A 22,848-nucleotide genomic window follows, 5' to 3' on the forward strand; every position below is an offset into this window, starting at 1 on the left:
CACTATAAATTCTCCTCACTCTGCTTGTAAGGAACCCACATTTGTTTTTGCCGATCTTTTCCTTTTTACAGACTTATAGAATCTATTACTGTCTGTTTTTATGTTTCTCAACAGTTTACTCTGATATTTTATTTTCCCTTTCTTAATCATTCTCTTGGTCCTCCTTTGCAGAATTCTGAAATATTCCCAATCCTCAGGCTTACCATTTTGTTGGCAACTTCATACACCTCTTCCTTTGCTCGAATACAATCCTTGATTTCTCTCATTAGCCTTGGTTGGAACACTTTCCTTGCTGGGTTATTGTGCATTAAAGGAATGTATTACAGGAATGAAGACTATTGGTTGCAAATCATCATTCAGCAGTGTGCAGAGATGTCCGACGGCCTCTCTGGTCATCCGTAGTTGGCACTGGCACTGGCACTCAGACATCTACAGTTATGTCATCCATGTCCTTTAGACTCGCAGACATGTCTGGGCTCCTTTGTGCCACGGTGGTGGCTGGTGCTCACGTCTGGGAGCTTCCTCTTGAGCCGCTGCTGCCTCCTGGGCCCAGCTCCTGTGGTGATGCCTCATCACAGCAAGGAGATCCAGGAAAACAAGCTGCATCATACCCATCTCTATGATCCTGATAACTTCAGATTCCTTCAAAACGCCAAGTACAGCTATCTGGGCAGATATTTGTGTTAATTCCTGCTTCAGCAGTGTTCCGGCCTGAGTTCAATGGTATGGTTTGACGTTGTCCTCACAACATTTAATTAAGTGTGAGCCAACATGACCATCAGAATACCGTTTGTGTTGCCTGCACTGCACCCCAGACAAAAGCCACCGATACAGTTTCCCAGTTATGCCCGCCCACTACTCACCCCCCCCCCCCGCCAAAAGCAGTGCATCTACATGCAGAGTTCCAACGTCCCCTCATATCTGTGGATTAACCTCATTTCGATATCCAATGTGAAAATATCCAACAGGATAGCTCGGTATCACTTGCCCAAACTTTTCTGGAACTGAGTACTTTCGCCTCGACGGTGCCAACTTTTCAAGGATGGGAAAGTGAAGGCACGTGAGTGCTGCATGTCTAACAGAAGATTGTGAACGGCTGGTAGGAATGTGGCGAATTACATTCTAATTCATGCAAAATGGTATTTAACATATTTAAGGATCGGTCCCGTCGCAGAGCGGCTGAGGTACTTCCATGGAACATTGCCACTTTCGGGAATATCAGAACCCAGCATTACAGCATCGGGTTCCGTGGCGGACGATCCTGTCCCGAATCACTGACTCCCCCCACCCTCACCAACCTGGCTTCAGGCTGAGCACAAAATCCAGCCTAGAATTTAACAGTGCAGAACTGGACCAGTACACACTGAATGTAATCGTGTTCAATTGGACCTGTCCATACGGAATGTACCGTGCTGAACTGGACTTGTCTATGCTGACTGTAACAGTGCTGAACTGGACCTATCCACAATGCCTACACATTGAAGTTTGTGCACAGACTCAGAGGGATTTGGAGTCTGTTGCATGTGACCTTTCATTGAACTGAACAATGATCAGGAACCAGAAATGGCTCTGTTTTGCTTCAAGTCAGAAAATCTCTGGCGACTTGTGCTGAAGCAACATAACTCAGCATTAGAGTTTAAACCTGGGGATTACTCATGCACAAGGTTAATTTTCATCATTCCAAAGGCCTATTAAGATTTCATCATCTTTTATGAAGAAATGTGAAAGGCATTGGGCAGAACATTCAGGGTATTTCACTTCAAAGCCCTGCTAGTGGACTTGAAAAACAACCCATTCCATCGAAACAAAAACATAATCCTGACAGCAGCTGCACTAATCTCTCAGTTTCAATTAATGTAAATAATGCAAAGGATCAAAGCATTTAATTAACTCCCTGGAGGCTGACATCAGGTATAAATTTGGTAATCTTTGAGGGGAGTGCGGAATGTGCTTAGCGTTTCTGATAGCAATGCACGGATCACCAAAAGGTCTGCTGTTTGCCATTTACTATCCCATCCTTGCAGCTATTGGGGTTCCAGGTAAATTATTGGAGTTTGTTACTGGTTATGGTAACCATTGATTAGCTGTTTCATTGCTGTCGCTGCTCTAAAACATTAGGAGGCCTTCTCCATTGGACCGACGTTCTTTCTTTCATTTACCGGGATAATTCCTCCCTTTAATGGGATATAATTTCCCTTTGAATTGGTATAACCTGTCGTCTTTTACAGTATCATGTAGTCCACGAGAACAAATTTTCTTCTCCATTTTATCGATGTTTCTTCTTCCTGCAGAAAATCAAATTACTGAGGAAAAAAATTAGGATGAATGCTCACTGACCTGAAATGTTAACTCTGTTTCTCTCCCACAGATGCTGCCAGACCTGCTGCGTGTTTCCAGCGCTTGTCCTGTGTATTTCCTCCTGTTACCGACATAATTTCTCCCTTTTTATGCCATAATTCATTCTCTTTAAGAGACCCACCTTTACCGTACAAATTCTTCTCTTTCCTGATATCATCTCACCCCTTTACCAGTAAAATACTTCCCTTGACCAATAACATTTCACCATTTTAACTGTATTATTTCTCCACTTTGTAGCTACCATCTCGCAGTGTAAATGTAGTTCTATTGTGTTATTGACATTGACAGTAATAGTGAGATTTTATTAATAATTCTAAGGTGTTGTAGTATTGGTAAGTTCTTTTTGGCAATAGCAAAAGGTCAACTAATATGTCAAGGAATCACAGAGCTGCTTCAACCTCGACAGTGCACCTCCTGTGCTACCTGGGAGCTCCAGGATACTTCCCGTATCCTGGAGAACTATTTGTGCAGGAAGTGTTGTTAATTGCGGCAGCTTGAGCTCTAGGTTTTGGAACTTGAGCGGCAGCTGGCGACACTGCGGTGCATTCATGAGGATAAGAGCTACATGGATAGCAGGGTTATAGATGTGGTCACCCCACAGCCTAAGAGTATGCAGGGAGAGAGGGAATGGGTGACCACCAGGCAGTCAAAAAGAATCAGGCAAGTAGTGCAGGAGACCCCTGAGTGCATCTCATTCTCCAACAGGTATTCAGTCACGAATACTGAGGAAAATAATGCTTCACCTGGGGAGTGCAGCCAGAGCCAATTCCATGACACCACAGGTGGATCAGCTGCACAGGTGGGTACAGGGAAGACTGGAAGAGCCATAGTGATAGGTGATTCAATAGTCAGGGGAACAGACAGGCGTTTCTGTGGCCACAGATGTGAATCCAGGATGGTGTGTTGCCTCCCTGGTGCCAGGGTCAAGGATGTCACTGAGCAGCTGCAGAGCATCCTGAAGGGGGAGGGTGAACAGCCAGCAGTCATGGTCCACATCGGAACCAATGACATAGGTAGAAAGAGGGATGTGGTCTTGCAGTCAGAATTTAGGGAGCTAGGTAAGACATTAGCAAGCAGGATCTCAAAACTAGTCAACTCTGGATTACTCCCAGTGCCACGCGCAAGTGAGTATAGGAATAGAAGGATCAGCATGACTGGAAAGATGGTGTAAGAGGGAGGGCTTCAGATTCCTTGGACATTGGGACTGGCTCAAGGGGAGATGGGACCTGTACAGGACAGATGTGTTGCACCTGAACAGAGCGGGGACTGAGTTCCTTGTGGGACATTTTGCAAATGCTGTTGGGGAATGGTTAAATTCGTTTGGCAGGAGAATGGGGACCTGAGAGTACACTCAGCTCGGAAAAAATCAGAAATGAAAATGGAAGGCAGAAAATTAATGGATGAGTCTGGAAGAGAGAGGAAACAAAGGTTAGAAAATAAAAAAAGGAGTTAGGAAAGGAGGGGGAGTGGCAATTTTGGTTCATCTAACCATTACAGCTGTGGTGAGAGATGATATGTTGGAAGGTTCATCAAATGAGGCCATATGGATTGAGCTAAGGAACAGAAAAAGGGCAATCACACTGCTGGGAATGTACTATAGACCCTCAAACAGTCAGAGGGAGATAGAAGAGCAGATAAGTCAGCCATGAGAAGTGCAAGAACAATAGGGCAGTAATAGTAGGGGATTTTAACTACCCCAGTATTAACTGGGATAGTTTTAGTGTGAAAGAAATTGAGGGAGCATAATTTTTGAGATACATTCAGGTGAATCTTTTTGCCCAGTATGTAGCAAGTCCAACAAGAGAGGCCGTAGTTTCAGACTTGGTTTTAGGAAATGAAGATGGGAAGGTGGAAGGAGTGGCAGTGGAAGAGCATTTCGGTGGCAATGATCATAATTCAGTCAGTTTTTGGATAAGTATGGAAAAGGACAGAGATAGAACAGCAGTTAGAGTTCTCAATTGGGGCAAGGCCAATTTTACTAAACTGAGGAGTGATTGAGCGAAAGTGGATTGGAAACAGCTACTTGAAGGTAAATCAGCGTCAGAGCAGTAGGATGTGTTCAAAGATGAGATTCAAGGGGTTCAGAGTAAGCATGTTCCCACAAAGAAAAAGGGTGAGGTGGCCAAATCTAGAGCCCCATGGATGTCAAGGAGCTTACAGGGTATGATAAGGCTGAACAGGAAAGCTTATGTTGGACATCGAGAACTCAATACTACAGAAAGCCAAGAGTAGTATAGAAAGTGAAGGGATGAAATCCAAAAGGAAATTAGGAAAGCAAAGAGAGGACATGAAACAATATTGGCAAGCAAAATCAAGGCGAACCCAACGATATTTTATCAATACATTAAGAGTAAGACGATAACTAAGGAGAGAGTAGGGCCCATAAAAGACCAAAAAGGTAACCGATGTGTAGGGGCGAAAGATATTGGTATAGTTCTTAATGAATATTTTATGTCTGTCTTCACAAAAGAGGAGGATGATGCAGATATTGTAGTTAAGGAGGAGTGCGAAATATTGGATGTGATAAACATAGGGAGAGAGGAAGTATTAATGGGATTAGCATCCTTGAAAGTTGATAACTCATCAGGGCCAGATGAAATGTACCCAAGGCTGTTAAAAGTAGCAAGAGAGGGAATAGCAGAGGGGCTGACCATCATTTTCCAGTCCTCGGTGAATACTGATGTAGTGCTGGAGGATTGGATAACTGCAAATGTTGTACCTCTGTTTAAAAAGGGAGAGAAGGATAGACCGAATAATTACAGGCCAGTCAGTCTAACCTCAGTACAGGGCATATTATTGGAATCTATTCTGAGAGACAGGATAAACTGTCATTTAGAAAGGCACAGGTTAACAAAGGATAGTCAGCTAGGAATTGTTAACGGACGTTCTTGTTGGACCAAATTGATCAAATTTTTTGAAGAAGTAACAAGGAAGATAGATGAGATGAATGCAGTTGTTGTGGTTTATATAGAGTTTAGCAAGGCCTTTGACAAGGTTACACGTGGCAGATTGGTTGAAAACAATAAAATCCCATGGGATCCAGGGAAATGCAGCAAGGTGGATACAAAATTGGCTCAGTGGCAGGAAGCAAAGGGTAATTGTTGACATCTGTTTCAGCGACTGGAGGGCTGTTTCCAGTGGCCTTCCGCAGGGCTCAGTACTGGGTCCCTTGCTTTTTGCTGCAGTTAATGATTTGGACATAAATGTATGATCAAGATATGATCAAAAAGTTTGCACATGACACAAAGATTGGCTGTGTGGTAGATAGCGAGATGGATAGCCGTAGGCGGCAGGAAGATATTGATGGTCAGGTCAGTTGGGCAGAAAAGTGGCAAATGGAATTCAACCTGGAGAAGTGTGAGGTGATGCATTTGTGGAAGTCAAACAAAGAACAAAGAACAAGGAACAAAGAACAGTACAGCACAGGAACAGGCCATTCGGCCCTCCAAGCCTGCGCTGATCATGATGCCTGTCGAAACTAAAACCTTCTGCACTTCTGGGGTCCGTATCCCTCGATTCCCATCCTATTCATGTATTTGACAAGAAGCCACTGAAACGCCGCTATCGTACTTGCTTCCACCAACTCCCACGGCAGCAAATTCCAGCCACTCACCACCTTCTGTGTAAAAAACTTGCCACGCACATCCCCTCTAAACATTGCCCTCGCACCTTAAACCTGTGTCCCCTAGTAACTGACTCTTCCACCCTGGGAAAAAGCTTGAGACTATCCACTCTGTCCATGCCACTCATAACTTTGTAAACCTCTATCATGTCGCCCCTCCACCTCCATCGTTCCAGTGAAAACAATCTGAGTCTCTCCAACCTCTCCTCATAGCTAATGCCCTCCAGACCAGGTAAAATCCTGGTAAACCTCTTCTGTACCCTCTCCAAAGCCTGCACATCCTTCTGCTAGTGTGGTGACCAGAATCGCACGCAATATTCCAAGTGTGTCCTAACTAAGGTTCAGTACAGCTGCAGCATCACTTGCCAATTTTTATACTGTGTGCCCCGACCGATGAAGGCAAGCATGCCGTATGCCTTCTTGACGACCTTATCCACCTGCGTTGCCACTTTCAGTGACCTGTGGACCTGTACACCCAGATCTCTCTGCCTGTCAATACTCCTAAAGGTTCTGCCATTTACTGTATGCTTCCCACCTGTATTAGATCTTCCAAAATGCATTACCTCACATTTGTCTGGATTAAACTCCATCTGCCATTTGTCCACCCAAGTCTCCAACCGATCTATATCCTGCTGTATCCTCTGACAATCCTCATCACTATCCGCAACTCCACCAACCTTTGTGTCATCTGCAAACTTACTAATCAGACCAGCTACACTTTCCTTCAAATCATTTATATATTCTACAAACAGCAAAGGTCCCAGCACTGATCCCTGCGGAATACCACCAGTCACAGCCCTGCATTCAGAAAAGCACCTTTCCACTGCTACCCTCTGTCTTCTCTGACCGAGCCAGTTCTGTATCCATCTTGCCAGCTCCCTCGGATCCCGTGTGACTTCACCTTTTGTACCAGTCTGCCATGAGGGACCTTGTCAAAGGCTTTGCTGAAGTCCATGTCGACAACATCCACTGACCTTCCTTCATCAATCATCTTCATCACTTCCTTAAAAATCTCCCCTTCACAAAACCATGCTGCCTCTCGCTAATAAGTTCATTTGTTTCCAAATGGGAGTAAATCCTGTCCCGAAGAATCCACTCCAATAATTTCCCTACCTCTTACGTATGGCTCACTGGCCTATAATTTCCTGGATTATCCTTGCTACCCTTCTTAAACAAAAGAACAACATTGGCTATTCTCCAGTCCTCTGGGACCTCACCTGTCGCCAATGAGGATACAAAGATTTCTGTCAAGGCACCAGCAATTTTCTCCCTTGCCTCCCTCAGTATTCTGGGGTAGATCCCATCAGGCCCTGGGGAGTTATCTACCTTAATGCTTTGCAAGACGCCCAACACCTCCTCCTTTTTGATATCGACATGACCAAGACTATCTACACTCCCTTCCCTAGACTCATCATCCACCAGGTCCTTCTCTTTGGTGAATACTGATGCAAAGTATTCATTTAGTACCTCGCCCATTTCCTCTGGCTCCACACATAGATTCCCTCCTCTGTCCTTAAATGGGACAACCCTTTCCCTGACTACCCTCTTGTTCTTTATATGTGCATAAAAAGCCTTGGGATTCTCCTTAATCCTGTTTGCCAAGACCTTTCATGACCCTTTTAGCCCTCCTGACTCCTTGTTAAGTTCCTTCCTACTTTCTTTATATTCCTCAAGGGCTCCGTCTGTTCCCAGCCTTCTCGCCCTTACAAATGCTTCCTTTTTCTTTTTGACTTGTCTCACAATATCTCTCGTTATCCAAAGCTCCCGAAACTTGCAAAACATTTCCTTCTTCCTCACAGGAACATGCCGGTCCTGGATTCGAATCAACTGACATTTGAAGGACTCCCACATGTCAGATGTTGATTTACCCTCAAACAGCCGCCCCCAATCTAAATTTTTCAGTTCCTGCCTAATATTGTCATAATTAGCCTTCCCCCAATTTGGCATCTTCACCCGAGGACGACTCTTATCCTTATCCACAAGTACCTTAAAACTTACGGAATTATGGCCACTGTTCCCGAAATACTCCCCTACTGAGACTTCGACCACCTGGCCAGGCTCATTCACCAATACCCGGTCAAGTACGGCCCCTTCCCTAGTTGGACTATCGACATATTGTTTCAAGAAGCCCTCCTGGATGCTGCTTACAAATTCTGCCCCATCCAGGCCCCAAGCACTAAGTGAGTCCCAGTCAATATAGGGGAAGTTAAAATCACACACCACTGCAACCCTGTTGCCTTTACATCTTTCCAAAATCTGTCTACATATCTGCTCCTCTACCTCCCGCTGGCTGTTGGGAGGCCTGTAGTAAACCCCCAACATCGTGACTGCACCCTTCCTATTCCTGAGCTCCACCCATATTGCCTCGTTGCATGACCCCTCCGAGGTTGCCTCCCGCAGTACAGCTGTGATATTCTCCTTAACCAGAAGTGCAACTCCCCCACCCCTTTTACCCCCCCCTCTATTCCGCCTGAAGCTTCTAAATCCTGGAACATTTGGCTGCCAATCCTGTCCTTCCCTGAACCAAATCTCTGTAATAGCAACAAAATTATAGTTCCAAGTACTAATCCAAGCTCTAAGTTAATCTGCCTTACCTGTTAGACGTCTCGCATTGAAACAAATGTAGTTCAGACCACCAGTCCCGCTGTGCTCAGCAACATCTCCCTACCTGCTCTTCCTCTTAGTCAAAGGCAAAGTAATACACGATTAATGGGTCGAGGGTTCTACCACACACTGTATATTCCCTTGCCTTGTTAGTCCTCCCAAAATGCATCAACTCACACTTCTCAGGATTAAATCCCATTTGCCAGTTCTCCGCCCATCTTACCAGCCCATCTATATCGTCCTGTCATCTGAGGCTTTCCTCCTCACTATTTACGACACCAACAATTTCCATGTCATCTGCGAATTTACTGATCATACCTCCTATATTCACGTCTAAATCATTAAAATACACTGCAAACTGCAAGAGTCCCAGCACTGATCCCTGCGGTAAACCACTGGTCAAAGGCTTCGAATCTCAAAAACAACCCTCGATCATCACCCTCTGCCTCCTGCCACTAAGACAATTTGGATCCGATTTGCCAAAGTGCCCTGGATCCCATGGGCTCTTACCTTCTTAATCAATCTCCCATGTGGGACCTTATCAAAAGCCTTACTGGAGTCCATGTAGACTACATTAACTACTTACCCTCATCTACACATCGAGTCACCTCATCGAATAATTCAATCAAGTTTGTTAGACATGATCTCCCCCTGACAAAGCCATGCTGACTATCCTTGATTAATTTCTGCCTCTCCAAGTGGAGATTAATCCTGTTCCTCAGAATTATTTCCAATAGTTTTCCTACCACTGATGTTAGACTCACAGGCCTGTAATTACCTGGTTTATCCCTGCTACCTTTCTTGAATAATGGTACCATATTCGCTGTCCTCCAGTCCTCTGGTACCTCTCCTGTGGCCAGAGAGGATTTGAAAATTTGTGTCAGAGCCCCTGCTATCTCCTCCCTTGCCTCATGTAAGAGCCTGGGATACATCTCATCTGGGCCTGGGGATTTATCCACTTCCAAATCCGCTAAAACTGGTAATACCTCCTCCCTTTCAAGGCTTATTTGTTCAAGTATATCACAATCCCCCTCCCTGATTTCTACACCTATATCGTCCTTCTCCATCGTGAGCACAGATGCAAAGTAATGATTTAAAACCTCACCTTTGTCCTCCGGCTCCACACACAGATTGCCCCCTTTGTCCCTAATGGGCCCTACTCTTTCCCTGGTTATCCTCTTGCCTTGAATATACTTATAAAATGCCTTGGGATTTTCCTTTATCTTGCGAGCCAATTTTTTTTCATGTCCCCTCTTCGTTCTCCTAATTATTTTTAATACCCCTCCCTACACTTTCTATACTCCTGTAGGGCATCCGCTATTTTCAGCACTATGCATCTGCCATAAGCCTCCTTTTTTTTCCTTATCCAATCCTCTGTATCATTTGACATCCAGGGTTCTCTGGATTTGTTGGTCCTCCCCTTCAACTTTACAGGAACATGTTGGCCCTCTTTCCTTTCTGAATGACTCCCACTGGTCTGATGTAGACTTTCCTACAAGTAGCTGCTCCCAGTCCACTTTGGCCAGATCCTAATTTATCATATTGAAATCGGCCTTCCCCCAATTCAGTACCTTTATTTCCGGTCCATCTTTGTCCTTTTCCATTACTACCTTAAATTTTACAGAGTTATGGTCACTGTCCCCAAAATGATCCCCCACTGACACTTCTACCACCTGTCCGGCTTTATTCCCTAGGATTTGGTCCATTACCACCCTTTCTCTTGTAGGACTTTCCACATGCTGACTCAAAAATCTCTACTGTATGCACTTTAAGAATTCCATCCCCTTTAAGCCTTTTGCACTAAGACTATCCCAGTTAATATTGGGGAAGTTGAAATCCCCTACTATTATTACCCTATTATTTTTACACCTCTCTGAGATTTTCCAACATTTCGGCTCCTCTATCTCTCCCTGACTGTTTGGAGGCCTGTAGTACACTCGCAGCCAAGTGATTGCCCCTTTTTTTTTTAAGTTCTGCCCACATGCGTCATTTGAGGAACCTTCTAAGATATCATCCCTCCTTACTGCAGTACTTGACTCCTTGATCAATAGTGCAATGACACCTTCTCTTTTACACCCTTCCCTGTCACGCCTGAAGATTCTATACCCTGGGATATTGAGCTGCCAGTCCTGCCCAATCCCTCAACCATGTCGCTGTGATAGCAATAATATCATAATCCCATGTGTTAGTCAATGTCTTCAATTCATCTGCCTTACTTGGAAGACACTTTACGTTAAAATAGATAAAATCCAGCCTTGCATTGTTTGCTTGTGCCTTAACAGGTCTATATTTGCTCTGCCTTCCAGATTGACTTAATTTCTCTTCTATATTTGGCTGTGCATCACCCCCTACTGTACCTCCACTCTATATCCACTCGCCCTGCCAAATTAGCTTAAACCCCCCATAACAGCACTATCAAACCACCTAGCAAGGATGTTGGTCCCATTCTGGTTCAGGTGCAACCCGTCCAACTTGTACAGGTCCCACCTTCACCAGAAACAGACCCAGTGATCCAGGAAACTAAAACTCTCCCTCCTGCACCATGTCTTCAGTTCTGGTTCTGGTTTTCTATAATTAAACCACACTTGTACAAGTGCTGGTTGTGTCCCAGATTATCATCTCTAAATTTTTCCCACAGCTGAGGTTAAACTGACTGGCCTGTAGTTACTGCTTTTATCCTTACACCCTTTCTTGAACAAGATTGTAACATTTGCAGTTCTCCAGTTCTCTGGCACCAGCCCTATATACAAGGAGGATTGGAAGTTTATGCCCAGCAGTAGCTCTGCAATTTCCACTCTTATTCCTTCAGCATCCTCGGATGCATCTGGTCCTGGTGAATTATCAAATTTAAGGACAGCCAGCCTTTCTAATATCGCTTCCTTATCAATTTTTCGTCCATTCAGTATCTCAGTTACCTCCTGTTTCAATATGACTTCGGCAGCATTTTCTTCCTTGGTAAATACAGGTGCAAGGTCTTCATTTAATATCTCAGCCATACCCTCTGCCTCCACACATCGATCCTCGTTTTGGTTCCCAATCGGTCCGAACCATCCTCTGACTAGCCTTTTACTATTTAAATGCTTAGAGAAGACGTTTTGATTCCCTGTTATGTTGGCTGCCAGTTTCTTCTCATATTCTGTCTTTGCTTCTCTGATTTCACAAGAACACAAGAAAAATAGGAGCAGGAGGAGACCATATGGCCCATCGAGCCTGCTCCACCATTCAAAATGATCATGGTTGATCTTAGGATTCAACTCTACTTTCCCGCCCACTCACCGTATTCCTTGAGAGACCATAAATCTGTCTCTCTGAGGTTTAAATGCATTCAATGATGGAGTATCCACAACCCTCTGGGGCAGAGAATTCCAAAGATTCACAACCCTTAGAGTGAAGTAATTTCATCTAATCTCAGTCCTAAATGATCAGCCCCTTATCCTGAGACTGTGCCTCTGTGCTTTAGATTCCCCGCCAGTGGAAATAATCCCTCAGTGTCGATCCTATCCAACCCCTTTAGAAACGTTCATGTTTCAATGAGATCACCTCTCATTCTTCGAACCTCCAGACAATACAGGACAGATTTACTCATCATAAGACAACCCCCTCATCCCAGGGACCAATTCAGTGAACCGTGGCTGCAATGCTTTCTTAAATGTGGAGACCAAATTTGCACACTGTATTCTAGATGTGCTTTCACGAAAACTCTGTACAATTGTAGCAATGCTTCCTTGTTCCTGTACTCCAATCCCCTTGCCGTAAAGGCCATTGTCCTTCCTAATTGCTTACTGTATCTGCATGTGAACTTTTTCCGTTCCTGGTACAAGCACAGCCAAGACTATTTGAATATCAACACTTTTAAGTTTCACACCTTTTTCCACTTTCCCTCTGAAATTTCTATCTTCAGCCTGGCTTTCACGTATTATCAGCCTGACATTTCTGATGCATTCTTTTTTCTACTTCATCTTACTCCCTATCTTTCTTGTCATCCAGGGAGCTCAGGCTTTCGTTCCCTATCTTTCCCCCTCGTGGGGATGTACCTTGACTGTTCCCGAACCATTTCCTCTTCAAAGGCAGTCCATTGTTTTGTTACAGTGTTGCCTGCCAATCTTTGAGTCCAATTTACCTGGAATAGATTCGTTCTCACCCCACTGAAATTGGCCGTCCTCCAATTTAGTATTTTAATTTAGATTGTTCCCTGCCTCTTACTCTGACCCCACCTCATGCCTCACTGTTTCTTTCTCTAGTGCTATCTGCTTCTTCTAATCCTTTGTGCACCTTGTTTATCATTCCTAATTCTCCATCTTGGTTCCCAACCCCCTGCCAAGCTCTTTTAAGCCTCTCAACAGCACTAGCAAACTGCACCTCGAGGGTATTGGTCCTGGCTCGGCCTCTATAGGTCCCATCTCCCCCAGAACTGCTCTCAATGTCCCAGGAATCTAAAGATCTCCCTCATTCACCACTTCCAGCCAGACATTCATCTGCTCTTTCCTATTCTATACTCACCAGTACATGGCACCTGGAGCAATCTGGAGATTCCTTCATTTGAGGTCCTGTTTGCTCGTTTCTTTCTCAGCTCCCTAAAATCAGACTGAATGATGTCAACCCTCTTTCAACCTATGTTGTTAGTACCAATATGGACCACGGCCTCTGACAGTTCACCCTTCCCACTCAGAGTTGTCTGCACTTACCCTAAACTTACAGAGGGTAATGTTTCTACTCTCAGTCTCTAACTCTCAGTAGTTCGGCCTGGCTCTCCTCTTCCACATTAGCTGCTGCTGATGGTTCTACAGAGACTTCTGTGGAGTCCAAGTGTTCCTTCTGCTCCCAGCATCTGACAATGTTCTGGAACAAAAACAAGAATTGCTGGAATCAATGTTCCCGTCTTCACTCTTTTCTCCATATTGAGTGAGGCTGTACAACTGGTGGCATCTCTCACATGAGTCAAAAGGTTTTAAGTTCAATATCTACTATGTGAAGAAGCTAATTACATTTCCCAGCAGCACAGTGCAGTACCGAAGAAGTGCTACATTATAGAAGGAGCTTTTCCCTGAATGAGACCTCATCATCTGCCAATTCCAGCAGTTCAGACGACACTGAAGATCCCAGGTGACTATCAGAGGAAGAGCTGAGGCTTATCACTGCGTCCTCACCAATATTCCCTCTGTAAAGTCAGAAAGCACCAATTGACCATTCGCTCCTTGCTGTTTAGAATCTTTTTGAGTGAGTTGACTTCCGTATTTTCCAACACACAATAATTTTGCATTAATTCATTGGATGAGGGCACTGTACGTCCTCAGCAGGATCAGGCCCAGTTTAAATGCAACTTTTTCCTCGTCTCTTGTTAGTTTCCAGATGTTTCAATGGTTTTTGTGCTATTTATTCATCACATATTTCCTGTCTATTTGATATCCATGAATTTTCGATCCATTCTAATCTCTATTATGCTTCATTATGTAACATTCTGATGTCATTGGTCTGTCATCGGCTGCATTTTACAGGTCCTCCATCGAAATCGGTGGCGGGCATAAACTATGGAAGTCAGAATGGCGGACCGCATGGCACAGAGACCCTGTGATATTAAACATAGTAGGTCATTTAAGTGCCCGGGGCATACCGCCCCCTCCAATGACGTGGAGGGACGGGCTGTCCATCCCCGGTAATGGCGACAGGTGTCATTGCGCAGGCACCTGTGCCATTTTGAAAGGGCTTCAAGCCTTAACTTTCAATTGTCATGTATCAAGAAATAGTGAGTTAAAATAGAAAAATTAAATAAATGCTTCTAGCCCCTCTCCCAAACCCCAACAAACATTTAATTCATTCTCTCCCCCAGAAATACTTCCCTTGTCCACCTGACCTTCCCCCCCACAATGGTCATATACTATGCACTTTACCCCTTCTCACCATCTCCTTCGCCAATCGGATGACCCTGTTCCCCCCCCCTTCCTCACTGAAAAATGTATCTTATCCCCCCTCCCCACCAGTGTTCCACCTGAATCCCTGGATGGGGATCCTAAGGAAAGGAAGTGTAGGCTACCAGCACCAATATCACTCATGACCAATGGCGGGAGCTGGGATGTAATGAATTTGTTTATTTAAATAAATGTCAATATATAATTATCATGCTGGGCCTTCCCGGCGTTGAGGCCAGTGCTGGGCCTCTGCTGGAGGAATTTTCCAGCCGCCCCCCACCCCCGCCATGACCCTGATGTCGAGGTGGAGGGGGGGGGGCGGTAAAATTCAGTCCTATATTTTTAATCCACATGATTGTTTTAAACACTGAAGCAAGTGCCTGTAGTGCAAGCAGTCGTGCTTACACCATGGTGCAGAAGGCCATTTAAGAGGGGGGAGCAAAAAGACAAGTGGTAGTTATAGGGGATTCTATAATTAGGGGGATAGATAGTATCCTTTGCAAGCCTGATCGGGAGTCCCGCATGGTGTGTTGCCTGCCCGGTGCCAGGGTGCAGGACATCTATGAGCGGCTTGAAAGGATATTGGAGCGGGAGGGGGAGGATCCAATTGTTGTGGTCCACGTTGGGACTAACAACATAGGCAAGGCTAGGATGGAGGACCTGTTTAGGGATTATAAAGCACTAGGAACGAAATTAAGGAACAGGTCCTCGAGGGTCATAATCTCCGGATTACTGCCCGAGCCACGTGCAAATTGGCTTAGGGATAAGAATATTAGGGAAGTAAACACGTGGCTAAGGGAGTGGTGTGGGAAAGAGGGGTTCCATTTCATGGGGCATTGGCATCAGATTTGGAACCGGGGGGATCTGTACCGATGGGACGGTCACCACCTGAACCGATCTGGAACCAGTGTTCTCGCGAAATGGATAAATAGGGTGGTCTCTAGGACTTTAAACTAGTGACTCAGGGGGAAGGGAAACGGAAAACGACAGGGAGTATGATGGTAAATAAAAAGGTAAGCAGCAGGTTAACATGTGTGCAGGAGGGTTTAAGTTCAAGGCAGACTATGAAAGAAGCAGAAAGGAAGGATAACTCAGGAGTTATTATTAGAGATGTTGGAAAACATGAAGGTAAGAAAGCTAGCAAAAAGGCACTTTACCTGAATGCTCGTAGCATTCGTAACAAGGTTGATGAGTTAACGGCGCAAATCATCGCGAATGAATATGATTTGGTCGCCATTACGGAGACATGGTTACAGGTTGGTCACGACTGGAAGTTAAATATCCAGGGGTACCAGACTATTCAGAAGGACAGACAGGAAGGTAAGGGAGGTGGTGTAGCTGTGATATTCAAGGACGACATCAGGGCGGTGCTGAGAGATGATGTACGTTCTATGGAGAATGAGGTTGAATCCATTTGGGTGGAAATTAGAATCTCTAAGAAGAAAAAGTCATTGATAGGCGTAGTCCATAGGCCACCAAATAATAACATCACATTGGGGCGGGCAATAAACAAAGAAATAACTAATGCCTGTAAAAATGGTACGGCAATTATCATGGGGGATTTTAATCTACATGTAGATTGGTCGAACCAGCTCAGTCAGGGTAGCCTTGAGGAGGAGTTCGTTGAGTGTATCCGTGATAGTTTTCTTGAACAGTATGTAATGGAACCGACGAGGGAGCAAGCTATCCTAGATCTAGTCCTGTGTAATGAGGCAGGAATAATTAATGACCTCATAGTTAGGGATCCTCTTGGAAGGAGTGATCACAGTATGGTTGAATTTAGAATACAGATGGAGAGTGTGAAGATAATATCCAATACCAAGGTCCTGCGCTTGAACAAGGGGGACTACAATAGAATGAGGGAGTACTCGGCTAAAGTAGACTGGAAGCAAAGATTTTATGGTGGGACAGTTGACGAGCAGTGGAGGACTTTCAAAGTAATTCTTCAAAGTGCTCAGCAAAAGTATATTCCAGTGAAAAGCAAGGACGAGAAGAAAAGGGGTAATCTGCCATGGGTGTCTAAGGAAATAAGGGAGGCTATCAAATTGAAAGAGAAGGCATACAAAGTGGCCAAAAACAGCATGAAACTAGAAGATTGGGAAAACTTTAAAGGTCAACAGAAAGCCACAAAAAGAGCTATAAAAAAAAGTAAGATAGAACATGAGAAAAAACTAGCACAGAATATAAAGACAGATAGCAAAAGTTTCTATAAATATATAAAACGAAAAAGAGTGGCTAAAGTAAACGTTGGTCCTTTAGTGGATGAGAAGGGGAATTTAGTTATGGGATATGATGAAATGGCCGAGGCATTGAACAGGTATTTTGTATCGGTCTTCACAGTGGAGGACATTAATAACATGCCAGTAATTGACAAAGAGACGAACGTAGGTGAGGACCTGGAAACAATCATTATTACGGAAGAGGTAGTTTAGTTTAGTTTAGTTTAGAGATACAGCACTGAAACAAGCCCCTCGGCGCACAGAGTCTGTGCCGACCATCAACCACTCATTTATACTAATCCTACCCTAATTTTGTATTCCTACCACATCCCCACCTGTCCCTATATTTCCCTACGACTTACCTATACTAGGGGCAATTTATAATGGCCAATTAACCTATCACTCTGCAAGTCTTTGGCATGTGGGAGGAAACCGGAGCACCCGGAGGAAACCCATGCAGACACAGTGAGAACTTGCAAACTCCACACAGGCAGTACCCAGAATTGTGTTGGGCAAGCTAATGGAGCTAAGGATTGATAAGTCTCCTGGCCCTGATGGAATGCATCCCAGGGTACTAAAAGAGATGGCGGGAGAAATAGCAGGTGCACTGGCGGTAATTTTCCAAAATTCGCTGGACTCTGGGGTAGTTCCAGCAGATTAGAAAACAGCAGATGTGACGCCACTGTTTAAAAAGGGAGGTAGACAAAAGATGGGGAATTATAGACCGGTTAGCTTAACCTCTGTAGTGGGGAAGATGCTTGAGTCCATTATCAAGGAAGAAATAGCAGGGCATTTCGATAGAAATTGTCCCGTTGGGCAGATGCAGCATGGGTTCATGAAGGGCAGGTCATGCTTGACAAATCTTTTGGAATTCTATGATGACATTACGAGCAAGGTGGACAATGGGGACCCAGTGGATGTGGTGTACCTAGAGTTCCAAAAGGCCTTCGACAAGGTGCCGCATAAGAGGCTGCTGCATAAGATAAAGATGCATGGCGTTAGGGGTAAAGTATTAGCATGGATAGAGGATTGGTTGACTAACAGGAAGCAGAGAGTAGGGATAAATGAGTGCTATTCTGGTTGGCAATCAGTCACTAGTGGAGTGCCTCAGGGATCTGTGTTGGGACCGCAATTATTTACAATTTATATAGATGATTTGGATTTGGGGACCACGTGTAGGGTGTCAAAGTTTGCAGATGACACTAAGATGAGTGGCAGAGCAAAGTGTGCAGATGACTGTGAAACTTTGCAGAGGAACATAGATACATTGAGTGATTGGGCAAAGGTCTGGCAGATGGAATACAATGTTAATAAATGTGAAGTCATTCATTTCGGTAGGAGTAACAGTAAAAAGGATTATTACTTGAATGGTAAAAAGTTGCAGCATGCTGCTATGCAGTGGGACCTAGGTGTCCTTGTGCATGAATCGCAGAAGGTTGGTCTGCAGGTACAGCAAGTAATTAGGAAGGCAAATGGAATTTTGTCCTTCATTGCTAAAGGGATGGAGTTTAAAAGCAGAGAGGTTATGTTGCAGCTGTATAAGGTACTGGTGAGGCCGCACCTGGAGTAGTGTGTGCAGTTTTGGTCTCCTTACTTGAGAAAGGATATACTGGCACTGGAGAGGGTGCAGAGGAGGTTCACTAGGTTGATTCCGGAATTGAAGGGGTTGGCTTATGAGGAGAGACTGAGTAGATTGGGATTATATTCATTGGAATTCAGAAGAATGAGGGGGGATCTTATAGAAACATATAAAATTATGAAGGGAATAGATAAGATACAAGTAGAGAGGATGTTTCCACTGGCAGGTGAAGCTAGGACAAGAGGGCATAGCCTCAAGATTAGAGGGAGCAGACTGAGGACTGATTTGAGAAGGAACTTCTTCACCCAGAGGGTTGTTAATCTCTGGAATTCCTTGCCCAGTGAAGTAGTTGACGCTTCTTCAGAAAACGTTTTTAAAGCTAAGGTAGATATCTTTTTGAACAATAAAGGAATTAAGGGATACGGTGTGAGCACGGGTAAGTGGATCTGAGTCCACGAAAAGATCAGCCATGATCTTATTGAATGGTGGAGCAGGCTCGAGGGGCCGGACGGCCTACTCCTGCTTCTAGTTCTTATGATCTTATGATCGTGTCCAACTCAGGATCACAAACCAAAACTGTAAATTTCACACAGAATCCTGTAAAACAGCTGATTTTGCTGGGAGTTGGACCAGTAACTTTCCTCTTCTCACTCGCTCACACATATACACCCTCCTGCTTTCACTCAGCCTTTCTCTCTCTCTCTGTTGCAGCTAACCTGACAGTGATTGTGATCCTGTCCCGAGGAAGATGTGGTCTCTCCAGATGTACCACTTACTACCTGGTGTCCATGGCAGTGACGGATCTCCTGGTCATTATCATTGCAGTGATATTAAACCGGATTGCTGGTATTTATTTCCCACTCAGTTTCCTGTCCATCACACCCGTATGCAGTGTCCGTTCTGTCCTAAACTATACAGCCGTCAGCTGTTCTGTCTGGTTAACAGCCGCTTTCTCCTTTGATCGATTTATGGCCATTTGTTGCCAGAAACTGAAACTAAAATATTGCACTGAGAAAACAGCAGCGGTGATTGTCGCAACGGTCTGTACACTGAGCTGTTTGAAAAACGTCTTCATGTATTTCATATATGAACCTAATTACATAGTTAACAACATACCCTGGTTCTGCAGCATCAAATTAATATATTATACATCATCTGGATGGGCTGCATATGACTGGATTTTTATCATTTTAACCCCTTGTCTCCCATTCATTCTGATTTTACTGCTCAATGCTCTGACCATCAGACACATTTTATCGGCCAGTAGAGTACGCAGGAGACTCCTGGCTCACAGCAATAGAGATAAACAGAGTGACCCAGAGATGGAGAAGCGGAGAAAGTCCATTGTTTTACTCTTCGCCATCTCGGGCAGTTTCATCCTGCTATATTTGTTATTTTTTATAAGGGTTCTCTATGTCCGAATAGAGGGTATTAGTTATTTCTCAGGTTCAAATTTCAATGAATCAAATTTTATTCTGGAGGAAAGTGGAATAATGCTTCAGCTTTTGGGTTCTTGCATCAACCCGTTTATTTATGCAGGAACCCAGAGTAAATTCAGGGAGGAGTTAAAGAATGGGGTGAAATATCCAACGAATCGAATTGTTAAATTATTTAAATGAGGTAATTAGTAAAATACAACATGAATTTCTATTGTATTCCCTCTATTGCTGTCCTTGTTCTTTTCCAAATGGCCTCCTCTCCGAGATACAGTCACTGACTTTGAGATCCTTACTAATTGTGTGATTTTTAATAAAAACTGTATCAGAACTCTGTATCCGTGAACAATTCAGTGTTGTGACCTGTTCTTGGTTTCCAGTTTTCTTGCTTGTGTTGACTCAGGTCTGGTAAAGTCCCACCAGCCCCCAGGTCCCTTGGCATATCTCTACATTCATGCACGAATTTGACGCCCCCCACTGGAGTGAGCTGGTGGCAGGTGAGGGGGGGGAGTAAAGTTGAGTGGAAGGCAGGGGGCTGCTGTTCCTGATGCTTTTCTGCCTTTGCTGCAATTTTACCAGTGGTGGGTGGGTGCTTTAATCCCCGCAGAAGGCCACCAATTAAAACCTGGAGGTTTCCGTGGGGACTTGGGGTGTGCGGCTCCTGATCGGATGCCCCGTGCCCACAGAGTGCCCCCCTGAAGCCCCAACTGCCAATTGTTCCCAGCAAGGCGGCACAGTGGTGCAGTGGTTAGCACTGCAGCTTCACAGCTCCAGCGACCCGGGTTCAGTTCTGGGTACTGCCTGTGTGGAGTTTGCAAGTTCTCCCTGTTTCTGTGTGGGTTTCCTCCGGGTGCTCCGGTTTCCTCCCACAGCCAAAAGACTTGCAGGTTGATAGGTAATCTGGCCATTGTAAATTGCCCCTAGTATAGGTAGGTGGTAGGGAATATGGGAATATAGGGACAGGTGAGGATGTGGTAGGAATATGGGATTAGTGTAGGATTAGTATAAATGAGTGGTTAATGGTCGGCACAGACTCGATGGGCCGAAGGGCCTGTTTCAGTGCTGTATCTCTAAATCTAAATAAAATCTAAAAGGCCCCAAAAACTCATATGTGCCGGGGTCGACATCGATGTCACTGCTGTTCACTGGGTGCAGTCTCAGCAGTGGACACCGCTCCCGGTGACCCTGCTGGGGCTGAGAGCTGCCAGCCCACTGATTAGCTGGCAGCTCTTGGAGGTGGGAATTCCTCCCTCAAGTTGGTTGAATTCCTGCCCTAGTCGAATTAAGAGCCTGGGAAATGTAAAATACTGACGTGACTCCCAAGCCCGGTGGAAGCGGGCTCCTCCTGACTTTATGGTCAGTGGGCCAGCCTCCACACCAACGTAAAATTCCGGATAGAGAGTCCGGCCTCTGAACTGTTATTCAAAATGACACTGAACTGTTTAATGAAGGGACCACAATATCTCTCCTTGGAATGATTTGGATCTTGAGGGCAGGATACATTCAGAAATGGGAGAAACCTCACAAGCTTTTTGGTTGTGGGTCAGAGTGTGTGTTTTACATTATGGAGTGAGTGGCAGATAAAGTCAAGTCTGTTGAAGAAGAGTAAAAAGGAGAGAAGACCACAACCCAGCTTCATTTTCCAATATCTCTGAAGGACCCTGAGAAGTTCATGGTGTTAATTCATCTCGCATCCTGTCTTTGAAGAATATCTGAAAAGTTAGTGTATTTGTGTGTGTGTGAGTGTGAAGGGACTAAGGTTAAAAAAAGGGGAACTTTAAACATTTTGATCTGTGTGTTCATGCTTTACTTCATTACTACTTAAGACTTGTTTTATAATAAACTGATAATTTTGTTGTTCATTATAGAAACCCGGTTAGTGTGTTCTATTCTGGGAAAAATGGAGTATATGATTGACTGTATTGAGAAGTGGGAAAATTTAAAATAATACATTGTGACCTGTGGGAAAGTGGGACTAGAACAAACAGTGAACTCCTCCCACCTCGGTCATTACATATTTAAATGGTTCTCCCATCACTAGACAACGCCTCACAGCTACTTGCTGGAGCAAAAAGACTCGATTTTGTACATGTAAATTTATATATAATTATCAGCGATCTTACCTGTTGCCCGGGATCTTCCAAGTGGCAGCCGACACTCACGTGCATTCACCTTCCTGTCAAGGGAAAGCTGGCACCACTGAGATGGGGAAGGGGGCACATAGGATTTTCAGTGTAGTGTGAGGGGAGGCGGTCAAATGTGCATTAATATTGTCGGGGAGGAGGCAAAGGGGTGACCTCTGCACTTTGAACAGTTTGGGAGGTAAAGGTCAAGTCTTGCATGGAAGTCATTTTTGCGGGGTAGAGTGCAATTAGTATTTGGGGGTGGGGGGGTGAAGGGGCAATATTTTTATTGCGGTGTCCATCCAGACCCTCAATCATTCTGAAATTAAAAACAGAAAGTGCTGGAAATACTCAGCATCTATGGAGAGAGAAGTAGAGTTAATGGGCTGGATTTTATAAACTTGTTGCCAATCTTGGAGGTGAGCTTCAAAAATGACAGCGTGCCTGAGCGGGTTGCTCGCCAAAGAGCCACTGCGCTTCAGATCGCGGTGGCTCATTTAAATAGCTGGGGTGGACCGCCCACCTCCCCACCAGTCATGAAGAGGGAGCGAGTTGTTCATCCCTGGTCATGGCGTCAGCTGCCTGTGCACAGCAGCTGACCCCATTTTTAAAGGATAGTCAACCCGACTGGCTTATTTTAATATTTAGAGAAATATTCAATAACATTTCAAAATACATTTCTTTTGCCTAACTCCCACCCCCAACAACAATTAAATTAACCATTTGCCCATTGTCCCACAAAACACTTACCTTTACCATCTGACCTTCCCCCCACCCCCACCCACTGGCCCAAACTGCACAAACCATAAACTACAACCCTTCCCACCGTCCTCTACATGCATGATGTTAATTTGACTCCGCCCCCCCACACCCCACACTGAGAAATTTCCCTCCTCCCCTCTCCCCACCAGTGTTGCACCTCGTTTACCCGGACGAGGATCTGAAGGCACGGGTGTGCTGGACGCTTGGGCCATCAAGATTAAGAGTAAGTACATGCAAAT

The 22,848-nt window shown here is 44.7% G+C and overlaps 1 protein-coding gene across 1 annotated transcript; it reads left to right on the forward strand.

Annotated features, from left to right (window-relative positions):
- The first annotated feature begins 1,969 nt into the window (after positions 1-1,969).
- Positions 1,970-19,907, forward strand: LOC137381593 (probable G-protein coupled receptor 139). The gene is made up of 2 exons (XM_068054288.1): positions 1,970-2,039; positions 19,000-19,907. The coding sequence occupies exons 1-2, from the start codon at positions 1,970-1,972 to the stop codon at positions 19,905-19,907; spliced, it is 978 nt and encodes a 325-aa protein (XP_067910389.1).
- The last annotated feature ends 2,941 nt before the right edge of the window (positions 19,908-22,848 follow it).

The sequence above is a fragment of the Heterodontus francisci genome, chromosome 22 (assembly GCF_036365525.1).
Source record: "Heterodontus francisci isolate sHetFra1 chromosome 22, sHetFra1.hap1, whole genome shotgun sequence".
Lineage (NCBI taxonomy): Eukaryota > Metazoa > Chordata > Chondrichthyes > Heterodontiformes > Heterodontidae > Heterodontus > Heterodontus francisci.

Bases quoted from the DNA above. Each gene is read 5' to 3' on its own strand.
- LOC137381593 (XM_068054288.1), top strand. From the start codon at position 1,970: ATGCACGGATCACCAAAAGGTCTGCTGTTTGCCATTTACTATCCCATC. The intron at 2,040-18,999 runs GTAAATTATTGG...TCTCTGTTGCAG, and splicing joins TGCAGCTATTGGGGTTCCAG to CTAACCTGACAGTGATTGTG.